This window comes from Eucyclogobius newberryi, unplaced genomic scaffold, assembly GCF_026437365.1.
Source record: "Eucyclogobius newberryi isolate DKJ021-1_F unplaced genomic scaffold, fEucNew1.0.hap1 SCAF_22, whole genome shotgun sequence".
NCBI lineage: Eukaryota > Metazoa > Chordata > Actinopteri > Gobiiformes > Gobiidae > Eucyclogobius > Eucyclogobius newberryi.
Window position 1 is genome coordinate 11,026,447 of NW_027315857.1, and position 12,439 is coordinate 11,038,885.

General features: G+C 41.2%; 1 protein-coding gene across 2 annotated transcripts in view; it reads left to right on the forward strand.

The window, feature by feature from the left end:
* mllt3 (MLLT3 super elongation complex subunit) overlaps positions 1-12,439 on the forward strand; it is a 38,384-nt gene that overhangs the window by 7,385 nt on the left and 18,560 nt on the right. For both annotated transcript variants that reach the window (XM_072459308.1, XM_072459309.1), the window contains exon 3: positions 11,419-11,501. In XM_072459308.1, coding sequence (XP_072315409.1) covers positions 11,419-11,501 — 83 coding nt within the window. The remainder of the gene's footprint in view (positions 1-11,418; positions 11,502-12,439) is intronic.

Consider the following 12,439-nt stretch of genomic DNA (forward strand, 5'->3'; position numbering starts at 1 on the left):
AGTCTGTTCCAGCTTGTTCTTAAAGGGCAGGGCTGGAGTCGCAGTGGAGTGCAGGCAAACAAAGAAACTGTAATGTTTGGTGGTAGGGGAGGCGAAGATGAGGCTTGCTCTGGCGCAAAGTTTTCAGGAGCAATTTTCTAACCTGACCTAATTTTATAATAATTTTTTTGTTCCTAATTTTTTGGGACAAAACCAACAACACAAACTTAAAGACGGAGATGTTTAAATGGGACATATTAATCAAACCTTTTTAAGAGCTTATTTTCTCTTCTCATTTATCCACTCGAGGTTGTATCTAGAGCGATTCATTCAAGACGCCATTGCTCTGAAAATCCCAGTTTTCACCGACCGTCCATACTCACCCACTGCTCTTTACCTGGTGGTGCGCCTTTTCATTTTTACTTAACTGGTGACAAACATAGGAATTGCATAGTCATTTTGACACAAAAAAAAACAAAACAAAACGTTCACTACCGTAAACTATAGCTCTCCAAAGGCTTGTCCAGAAGAGAGCAGACTTGTTTTTTTTTTATTAAGTTACTTTTCTCAATCAATATTAAGTTTTAAAAATGCAAAATAATAATCCATGGTGTGTCATAGGCTATAACCTTATAGCGGTCAAAAGCATAACACATTGTCTTAAAGGAAGTGAAAGTCTATCCTGCTTGTACTTGAAGTCTGAAAAGGCATTTCTGTATACAAGTTTAGTGCAATCATGGATGGATTAGGCATACTAAACCTGACCCTTATTAAACTTGATTCATTCCAAACTAACTGGCACATCCCCACACATCTGGTTATGACGAGGCGGGTTCTTCTGTCCGACAACTGTAAGTGTGTGGAAGTAGACAATGAAGTGTTAACAGTGGAAGTGTATCTGGTTTCCCTAAAGAAAAAGAGCATTCTGTTAGCCAGATTGGCAACAGCATAAGCCCCTCGCGGTGTTCTCGATGCCTCAGATTGATGCCTTAATGATTGGGCCAACATGTTTGCCTCTGGCCATCTCCTGGGCTCTCTTGAGAAGCCTTTTAACTCCGCGCGTCCTCCGCTCGGGCCTAATTTGCGGCTTGTGTGCACATACCACATAAGTCAAGTCACGGCTCTGACCTCTGCACAAGCCAACGCTGGGAGAAGCCTCAGAAGCTGCGGTGCATTCCTCCGTTCTTTGCTGTGGCCGGGATAATGCGCGCCTCCCAGCACCAGGATAGCACCAGTGATACGCTCTCCACACATTTCCTGTGCACGTGTGAGGGTTGTGAGAAGTGTGGTGACATCATCCCAACACCAAGCCCAAGCATGCCTTTTCATTCATAGATACATTTCAAGTGTGTTTGAGCTCTCAACTTGGAGTCAGCACATTTTGTTTCCTGCTTTTCAAAAACGCACACAGGCCTTTAATATTGAATTTACCAATTTATTTCAAGATTACCAAGACCTTTGACTACATTTTGACTTTAATTTCTTATGTCTTATGTTTAGAAAATGTCATATTTGCCTCAACTTTACATAAGCCAAAGTGTCAGCTAATGACCCCTGGACCACATGCTACACATCTTTGATTTTACCATGGATATTGTATTTAATGTAGTTTTGACTAGATAAGAATTTGTGGCAAATTACGCTTTGTTTATGAATGTCTTTGTGCAAAGTAACATGCTAGTTTAGTGATTCTTATTCTGTGCCTTGTAGTAGTGCTTCCTCATCTTTGCACACAGGAAGGGGTGGACAATATGCCATATACTTTATATATAATATACTGCCCAGCCCTACCCACAGGTTTTTGTTTTAAATTGTCCATGTATGTGCATTCCTTTCAAGCACCACAAGTTCTTCTACATCCACAAACATGGCTTAGTTGCATAGTACATTGCTAACATTTTCTCTTGTGTGCATGTTAAAAGGACCTGGACAAAGGTTGCATAGCAATTACTGCAGCTAAAATCACTTGAGAAACACCATTGCAAACAATTGACACACAACTAATACTTTTCACGTAAATCATTTTTTGAATTGAACAGATCTTATTTCACGTTTTAGCTTAACATGCATTTTTGCCGGTGAATGTTGTCAAGCCTGCCAAATAACTACATGCATCCATTTTTGACATTTTGTGCATGATGGTTTCTCAGTGGAGAGCGCGGGACCCCAGACCCCTCACACTGTGCCCAATCTCCACTGTCTGGCCCAAATCACAGAGCAGCAGGAATTTGCCCATAATTGTTTTACGATTCTTCAGAAATCATACCTCCTCGTATTAGCACAGCACAAAGAAGGCAGCAGTGGGTCTGAGATCTGCTGGCGCGGGCATGAAAAGAGTTGGAAAGGGGAGGGGGTCCGATCCAACCAAATAACAGGAACTGGGCTGTAAATGCCTGCTCTCCCTCGGTCTAGTCTAGTCAATGAATGAGGTTAGAGGAAGTGGTTTATTGAAGCATGCTTTATATGGGCCGTCTGCTGCCACTCTTTCACTTTTCTCTCACTTGGCCCTGTCGTAAAACATTTGTCTTCCACTTCCACCACCAACCACTTTTACTTCCACCTCCAGACACTGATGGGTGTGTTGCATACTGCAAAACAACATGAAGAAGCCTTTTTAGTAATAATAGATTGATTTTGTATCATAAAGCTTGTGGTACATTTTATTGCAAATACAGTACATGCTCAATTTGAACCGCTGACAAACATTTCAAGGTCATTTTTGGGGAAATTTGAAAGAATTCGGTGCAATTTTGAAATCCAATTATTGAGCTATAGTTATTAGAGGAATTTGTAATCAACTTGAAAAGCTTCAATGTGGTCTCTCTTTGGAAAGCTTTTCAGTTCCCATATTAATTGGCTAGAAACCTTGTAAGCTAATGGATAAATTGTTATTACAAAATATATATATAATGCAATCCCGCCTTTCCCTGTGTGTTTTAGACTAGCGGTAATACAGATTCTGGCCACAGAGCCCTTTTATAAGTGACTCATATTGACCACTTCATCCTCAAAAGTCACCTCTGAACTTCCTGTTTTCTTTTCCCACACTGTCAGTTTCTTGTTTGTAGTTAAACCCATAAACAATGAGATGAATGACCATTATATTTGTCCTGTCAACACATTATATATGACAGGCACTGTTGGCGTAACAATGAAGATCCTGTCTTCCACTGCACATTTACAGTATTTATGTCTCTGAAATATTGTAGTGACTTAATGCAAGGATTAAGATTATGTGTGGATCCAAGACGAACCCTCGGGGGACACAAGCGGAACTGAATGGTCTTGCACAATATATTCATGTTGTTGGCTGAAAGATTCCAATTGCATTTGATCAAAGGCGATGGCTTAATGATGGCTGTCCCAAACAAAGAATGCAAACTTTTTAATTTGACAATTGTAAATATGGAAACAAAGCGAGGGAACGTGTGAACCTGACTGTGAATACAGCAGTCCTGGCTCCTGGGATCGGGGGTTAGGAGGACTTGAAGATGATGCAGCACATGTCCAAACAGATGCACATAATGGTTCTCACAGGAGTACAAGTGCCAGCGAACATCCCACGGCGTGAGTGGTTTGTCAAAGGACTACTTTAAGGAGTATCCCCTGGTTCCCGACCCTTCTGCTCACCTCCACCACTCCATCCTGCTTCCATTAGCTGCTATCTCTTGGGGTGGGTGGGGCCCGAGCATCCTCTCTGCTGTGTGGGTTATTAAACATGTAGTGTTTCTGCTTATGCAATCATTCATCATTTTTGTTTAAAAAAATGTATAGTATTATTAGCAGAAAGCTGGTGGCTTCTGAACTACTAAGACAACTTTCTGTGGGTTACCCGTGCATATGTTTTAATTTAGTTTTGTGGTGTATTAAAGGGTTGTACTTTAAAATGACCATGAGCTCTAGTCAAAACCATGACATCCATCTCAAATGTGCTACAATGTGCCTATAGTGCCTTGGTTATGGTTCAAGTATCCGCTACATATGTGCAGAAATATCCCTTTGTACCTTTTTTAATTTGAAAGATCACACTGTAGGTTAGTTTTCTTTAATTTGAAAGGTTTTTTGTTGCCTTATTGGGATAGTACCTGTTCTGAAATGTATGTGATTCTGGTATTGTTTAAATAATGACATTGCCAATATGAATCTGTCATTCCCTCATGCTGTGTGAACGGGAGAATTGATTGCAGTTTGATTAGCAGTGATCCAACAAACATTACTTCACGATCATCCGTTTATCTATATTGTTTTATGAGTGGTATCCCACACTTGACCTCAGATTGACCTTTAACTGTGTCTGTGGCCCACCTGTTGAGCCCCTTAATCCATTATGATTCGGCTTCGACAATACAGCGGCTGCTTTTGGGGCCGCGCTCTTTAATCTCAGCAGACTAAGCTTGACCCTGCAGATTGGAGGGTCCCGTTATCGGCTGATTAGTCCGGGGGTCGTCGGGGTCACCGCAGCTCCTGCAGGACGGTGACTAAAACATCAGAGCAAGATTGTTTTTTAAAGAAGTGTGCTTGGCCATCCTGAAACCCCCCTGTTTTTTTTGTTTTGTTTTTTAGCTCCTGCTCTCACTACTATCAAAAGTTGCATTCCTCGAGTTTAGTAGGAAAGTCCAAATTATAAAGGCAGCCAGCACGCGTGAAATCGTGGAGCATTTTCATATTTTGGACCGCGTGTTTAAGCGTAATACAGATTATTTGATTTAATTTGAATAAAGCAAAACGTCTCGCACATAGCTATTGCCATCTGGCCGCTAACATAAATCAACAGCCAATCATGCCAAGCAGTGCCCAGGATGCAAATGTCACAAACACTTACCATCACATTTTATCTTTACAATTATAATGAGAATAAACACCACAATTTTACAACTAGTCTTAATTATTGACACCATAAACGCCAGTCAAATACTCTATTTTCTTTTGTCTAATAGATTGCCATTCCTTTTGTATGTGAGCAGCTTTATGAAATCAAACTTTCTGAATGAAAGTGTCTGAACCTGATTATTACAGTCTTAAAAAAATGCAAAACAGGACTAGTTAATTTTTTTTTTAAGTTAGCAGCGGTCCAAATTTACTGCTTACCTACCTAACCTACCTAATATTCACCTTGAGGAGTTTATAAGCGCTTTTCACAACTTTCAGAAGCCAGAGTTTATCTTCACAATAATGCAAACAACATTGGCGTGCTAACAGTGCACTTCCTGCTTCAGAGAATAAAACTGTAAAAGAGTTGCTTTTACATGAAGAAAAATTTACAGGCCTTTTTAATGTGATATAAATGGACAAATAAAAAGCACTTGAGATATATATATATACGGTATTACTTGTACATATTGAGACCTGTTGTTGTGAAAAAAAATCAAAATTAATGTCTGCACATCATTAACTGTCACACATCCAGAAAATGTATCTATGTTTTTTGTTTGCGTACAATGTGGCGGTTAAATGCTGCATTAGTAGTCCCCTGATATTGTTTTCTATCAGCAGTGTTTCGCCGCCTAGACGGAGAACATGATTGAACTTTTCTACAAAAAACGTGGAGTCAGCTCTTTGTGGCGCGCCGCTTTTTCGGCCTCATTACAAACCAGTCTGTGTTCCAAGGGGAAATACATTGTGACTGGCATTGTTCTGTGATTGGCACCTCTGTTCATACCCAGGGCACCTTTCTAATGTACCCTTGGTCCCTCTCTGTGAAAGCGTCTGGGGGAAACTGGCAAACGGCGTCTTACAGGTCAGCGGCTGCATTGTGTCTCTGTGCCTCCAAAATGCTCCTCCAGATCATTTAACCTTTTTAGCTTCAAACAATGCGCCATGGACAAAATTCAGTGCCCTTCAAAGCAATTGCGCACATTAAGTCTGCTTGACATTTTCTTGTTTTTGAAAATCTTGTTCTTGAAATGCTATGTTGGATTGAAGCTGCTAAAATGCTACAAATCGGCTACAGAAAAGCAGAACTGTGCAAATGTGTTTGTAGTTTAGTTTCCATTTTGCCCCTGCTCCTCTTCACTCTTCGTTTACAGAACGCTGCTGCGATGAATGACGTCTTTAAGCTCCGTTAGAATTAAACTTGACCCTCTTGGACAATTAACTCTAACCCATAATATTTACTCAGCGGTATTGGGTTTTGGATGGCCTGGCCCCATCAGAGAGCGAGACCAGCGACCATCAATCATCCACAAGGCTTTGGATGAGGGGGGTAGTACTTTAAGATGTTTTAAGAGGACTTTTCAGGCTTCATTTCCGCGAAAGCTTAACTCAAAATCCAATGTTTGAAGAAGACTTCAAATTGAAGGTAATTATTCAGTAAGCCTTTTCCTGGATGAATGAGCTGAACATGTTTACGGTTTCACAATTTTCATTTGTAGAAAGATTTTTTTTGTACAGCTTTTGAAAGGTTTGAAAAGGGTTAATACAGCAAATGGATTAATAGAGTTGAATTTCTGACAAATTGGCAATGTATGAAAAATGTTTACCTAAAGAATTCCTTTCTGTAAAAAGCTTTGGACTTGGAGAATTACGACAGTTTTAAACACGTGTTTTCAGTTGTCCGTAGCCTCTTGCCTATCCTTCATTCGTGGTTGTGTTTGGCTGTATTCTCCGGTGTGAGTTGGAGGCTGGCTGACAAACCATGCCCTGGGGGGAGCACACCTGAGCTGCTGCAGACTGTTTGTCTTTGGGGTTTCCTGGGGGACAATAGGAATGGGGGGGTTGTGAATGTGTTACCTGGTTTACAGTTCGTCCTTATTTTAGTGAGCTTTTGTGTATTGATACATCCGTGCAGGTGATGGGAGTATGTGCTCTAATGAGATCTCAGGAGAATGAAGCTGCGCGTGCAAATTCACCTGCTTCATAAGTCTGCGTGAGGAAAGGAAGTGGGACTGAACTGAACTGGGATAGTACAAAGTCCCTGTTTAAAAGTTTTGGAAACCAAACATTTTCAATTCCAAAATGGATGCAACTGGTTACAATCGTAAAGTGGAACATAATGTGACTTCAACTGAAAATCTGGGTTTGACCTCAGAATATCACAAAATCTGAAACAAAACCAATGGGCAATACTCCTGAGTGATATCAGATGTTTTTTTTTATTATTTACTATTTTTATCTAGTTATTACATACTTTTGCACCAGTACAATCATGATAAATACATTTCAAATTCTATTTAGATACCGCAATGATCATTAAAAATGCTTTATCTGCAAGTTGTTTTTGTCTCTATGGTCTCCTACCAGTATTGATAAAGCTCAAATTCTTGTAAAACTGTTTGGGGAAAGGTGACATTTGTTCCCGTTTTTAAAAATTAAAATTATTATTATTATTTTTTTTCTATCTATATTGGTGCAAATGAGTATCCAGTTTTGATACTACAAAAAGAAATGTATCTAGCATCATTTGTAATTAGGCCCGAGCGCCACAAGCTGGCGAGAGGCCTATTAATCTCGTAAGGCCGTGCGAAGCACGGCTGCGAAAGTGCGCACTCCGTCACTCACGCACGCCCCGTGCATACTAATTAGTAGTAGGAAAATGGAACTTTACCGTTGTAAACGGGCGAAGGCCGTGCAAAAGTACGCACTAAACGAGCACTTTAAATTGCACTCATTTGCGCCAAGTAGCTCATGAATACGTTCCCCATATCTTGCATGTTCCGTGCATATAAGCATGTAATGCAAAAATTGAACATTATTACTGTTTAGAGGGCCAAAAACACAAAGTGGGCGGAGCCCACTCAAAATTAACGAAAGTACCCGTCAGTGACCAGGGACCCACACCATGAGGTAGGAAAGCGCGAGCGCTTTCCGAAAATGTATAGTTTATGATATTTGAAAAATGGGAAACATTGTTTTCGCATCGGAATATTATTAGGCCCGAGCCCCAGCAGGGCGGAGGGCCTATTGCTCCTGCAACTGTCTGACCGCAACTGTCTGACCAAACATGCGGGCTGTTTGGTACCCCGTCGCCCCTGGCAAGTACAGTGAACTAGCCCATGCCGAAGGCATGGATCATGCATACTTACTCCTGCTATGACAGAAAAAGTCAACAATGAGTGAATGGGCGTAGCCCATTCACTCATTGTTGACAACAGCAGCGCGAAGCACTGCATTCCTCCAAAAACCCTCCTGGCATCGTCCTGTACGCGAGAATCCATGCCGCAGGCATGGGCCATGCTTGTATCTGCTCAAATCAATGGAAGTCTATGGGGAGTGGGCGGGGCATCCCGACGGAATAGGGAGTGACGAGCGCGTAAGCGCTCGTAATGATGATTCCACCCCATGGCGGCATCGGGAAGGCTTAGAGCTTTCAAACGATGTATAATTTGTTGTTATAGTGGAAACGGCTATATTGTTTTTGCTAAAAATATTATTATTTTTATTTTTCTTGTTCTTCTGCTTTTTGAGCTCTAATTTGGCCCCCTGAACATGCTCAAAAACTCACCAAACTTTACCCAAAATTCAAAATCGGCGAAAAATTTTGATTTTTCTGGGCCATTTTTTTTTTTTCGTTAAAAAATGGCGCGACAGCGCCACCGACAAAAGTCAAAATACATTGCGCCTATGGGAGACGCCCCGAGGTCAACTTTGTCGTAGAGCTACGAAATTCGGAACACGCATTCCTCTTGTGAGGACAAAAAACAAAGATTATTGTGGCCACGCCCCCAGACTTACCCTATGGCCGCCATCTTCCTTTTGAAAATGAAAACACGCTGTGTTAGCCATTTTGTTCACGTCAAACTTTGACGAACTCCTCCTAGGGCGTTTTGCCCACCGACTTCAAAATCGGCGGACGTCCTCTGGACAAGTGTGGCATCTAAAGTTATCCAATTTTTTGAGATACCTTTTACGGTCTGTGTGCGGCGCAGCCGCAAAGTTGGACAACTTATTTTGGGATATTGCAGATCTAAAAATTGTTCCCATTTGATCAAAACAAGTCCGATTAGGACCAAATTTGAATCAGTTGTTCAACTTTCTAGTTTGGACCAGTTTATGATGACAAAATTGAAATGGGCGCGATAGCGCCCCCTACAGAGTGACCTTTAAATTAACATTGAAGGTCAAAAATTAGTTTTACCAAAATTTTCTAAACTTTACCCAAAATTCTATTTTGGCGTCGCGATCAAAAAAGCCAATCAGACAAATGCCTTAATTTTTACGGCGTAGTCGTAGCGATGACATAAACCTCCCATGTTATCCCTATGGGAAAACCGCTAAATCTCTCGAATATCCACATTTTTCTGTTTCACACTTTAACGAACTCCTCCTAGTGCGTTTGGCCCACCGACCTCAAAATCGGTGTACGTCCTCTAGACAAGTGGGGCATCTAAAGTTATCCAAATTTTAAGGATAGCTTTTACGGTCTCTGTGCGACGGAGCCGCAAACGTTTCCCAGAATTCTGACTATTTGGCCTTCAGAGTGGCCTATAAACAATAGAGTTTTTCCAAATGACATGATATTTTGAACAAAATTCTAATTTGCCATCCTGATCATAAAAGTATGAAAGCCAAAGTCATATTTTGTACGGCGTAACCGTAGCGATGACAGAAACATCCCATGTTTGGAAAATCGTAGAATCGCTCAAATCACCACATTTTTACGCTTCACACTTTAACGAACTCCTCCTAGGGCGATTGCCCGATCAAGTTCATATTTGGAGAATATCATCTACACAAGCGGGGCATCAAAACTTATCCATATTTTGATTCTAAGTGCTACGGTCTCTGTGTGGCGGACCCGCAAATATATGTCAGAAATGGGAAAACAGCGAAATCTCTGAAATGTTCACATTTACGCTTCACACTTTAACAAACTCCTCTAAGGGCAATAGCTCGATCAAGCTCATATTTGGGGAAAATCATCTACACATGCGCGGCATCAAAAGTTATCCATATTTTTATTCCAAGTGTCACGGTCTCTGTGCGGCGGACCCGCACATTTGACCAACACTTGTGTTCATTTGCACTGGATTGGCCATGTCCAATGTGTCGCCGTCTGTCAAGTTCTTTTTTAATTCAACACAATAAGGGCGCCATCTTTATCAAGTCGAAAGCGCAGAGTCGGAAGGCCGGCGGCCCGCAAGGGCCGTTGGATGCCGCTTGCGGCTTTAATTCTTTCTTTCTTCTTCTTCTCGGGACCAACCCCCCTATTTTTCACCCAGTGAACATTGACGAAAAGTCACAAAAATTTGCACACCTCTAAAAATTGTGCCTCTCTACATTCTGGCTCTTTCCTTTTTCTCAAATTAAAAAAATTGGCGCGTCAGCGCCCCCAAATGTACCAAAAATGCATTGAGAGATGGGAAATGACCCAAAAAAAATCTGATCGTAGAATCATGAAATTTGGCGCAGAGGTAGATGGTGACAAGAGAAGTAAAAAATATTATTACGGCAACGCCGTCCGCCCAACCAAATGTCGGCCATATTGCTTCAAAAATGGCTAAACATGACTTCGGAGTTTTTCCAAACGTCATACTTTTACGAACTCCTCCCAGGGCAATGGCCCTAAAAAGCTGAAATTTTGTGAAAATGCTACTGAGGAGTGGGACATCAAAAGTTATCCAAATTACATTGATACCTGTCACGGTCTCTGAGCGGCGAAGCCGCAAACTGTAGCAAGAATTTCAGAAATCTCCCAAATTTAACATTTCTGCCGTTTGCGCAGATAAAGTCCAAATTGCGTCAAATTAGAATCAGTTGTTAAACTCTTTGCCCTAAACCTACTTGAAGTGAAATAAATTAATTTGGAGCCACAGCGCCCCCTACAGATTTTATATGGAGGTTAAATATTTAGTTTTGCGAAATTATATGAAATTTGACACACAACTCAATTTTGGCATCCCCATCAAAAAAGTCAATGAGACCCATGTCATAATTGTTATGGCTTTGCCGTAACGATGACCGAAACCTTCCATGTTATTCCAATGGGGAAATCGCCAGAACATGTTTACACTTTAGACTTTCACGAACTCCTCCCAGGGCGTTAGACATATTAACCTGAAATTTGGTGAGACTCATCTTCAGGGGTGGACCATCAAAAGTTATCCACATTTTATTCTAAGAGTCACGGTGTCTGTGCGGCAAAGCCGCACATTTTGCCAAGAATTCAAAATAAAATTGCTTTTTTATGGTAAAACAAAGGGGAGAAGATATGATATATATGTGTGTAATAAAAGGACAATTGGGGCGCGTCAGCGCCCCCTCTTGCGGCGTGGCGGCGGCGTGGCGAGGGCCGATCATTGCCGCTTGCGGCTATATTTGAAAATTTATTTTTGGTCTACTTTGCTTTTGCCTCCAGTGAATTCTGGACGTTCTGTCGACGGAACATTTTAAAGCGACTATTGTCTTCAATATTCACTACTTCAGATTCATAGTTCACCATGTTTTTTTATTTTATGTCTGCCAAATGTTCTTTTTTAATGGCTCATTTTCTCTTCCTTACAGTTTGCAAGGACCCACCTTACAAAGTGGAGGAGTGTGGATACGCTGGTTTCATCCTGCCCATCGAAGTTTATTTTAAAAACAAGGTTAGTACTTTGAGAATATTCTTACTGTGCTTCGCCATACAACAAATAAATAAGGGTATATGAAGCTCCTGTATGCTCAATTTCCACCAGTCTTTCACCCAGATACTAAAGTACATCAAGTTTATTCATATATATGTGTCAAGTACATCAAGTTTATTCATAGTCCTCTTTAAGATTGGCAACCTTTTGCCTTAAGTGTAGAACTGTATTGTATCTCCATCTTGGTGTCTATAGGAGAAGTTTCAACACTAGGTTAATGAATGCACATAGAGAATGGAGTAGCTGTATATTTTAATGGGAGCTAGGACATTATTCATAATTGAGTATATTTTTAGAGTTGCTCATTGTGAGAGGAGAGAAAGGAGCAGACCTTGTACCAGCCTTTCAAAGTGGGAAAAAAGCTTAGAGATTTGCATTAAAGGACATTTTGCTAATGTATCTTTTTCTTTAAATTTGTCTTCGTTAGATATACCTTTTATAACTATTATTATCTTTAAATTACATTCTGTAATTATTCTGTATAATGTTTGCACATTTGACAAACAACAGTCCAATTCCATTCCTTCCCTCACTATTGATCATGACCCCGAGATACTTGAACTCGGGGCAAGGACACCCCACCCACCTGAAGAGGGCAAGCCACCTCTTTCCTGTCGAGAACCATGGCCTCAGATTTCGAGGTGCTGATTCTCATCCCAGCCGCTTCACACTCTGCTTCACAAACCGTCCCAGTGCATGCTGCAGGTCCCGGTTTGATGGAGCCATCAGGACAACATTGTCTGCAGACAGCAGAGATGGAATCCTCTGGTCCCCAAACCGGACACCCTCCGGCGCCTGAAATTCTGTCCATAAAAACTATGAACAGAACCGGTGACAAAGAGCAGCCCTGGCGGAGTCCAACATGCACTGGGAACAGATCTGACTTACTGCCGGCAATG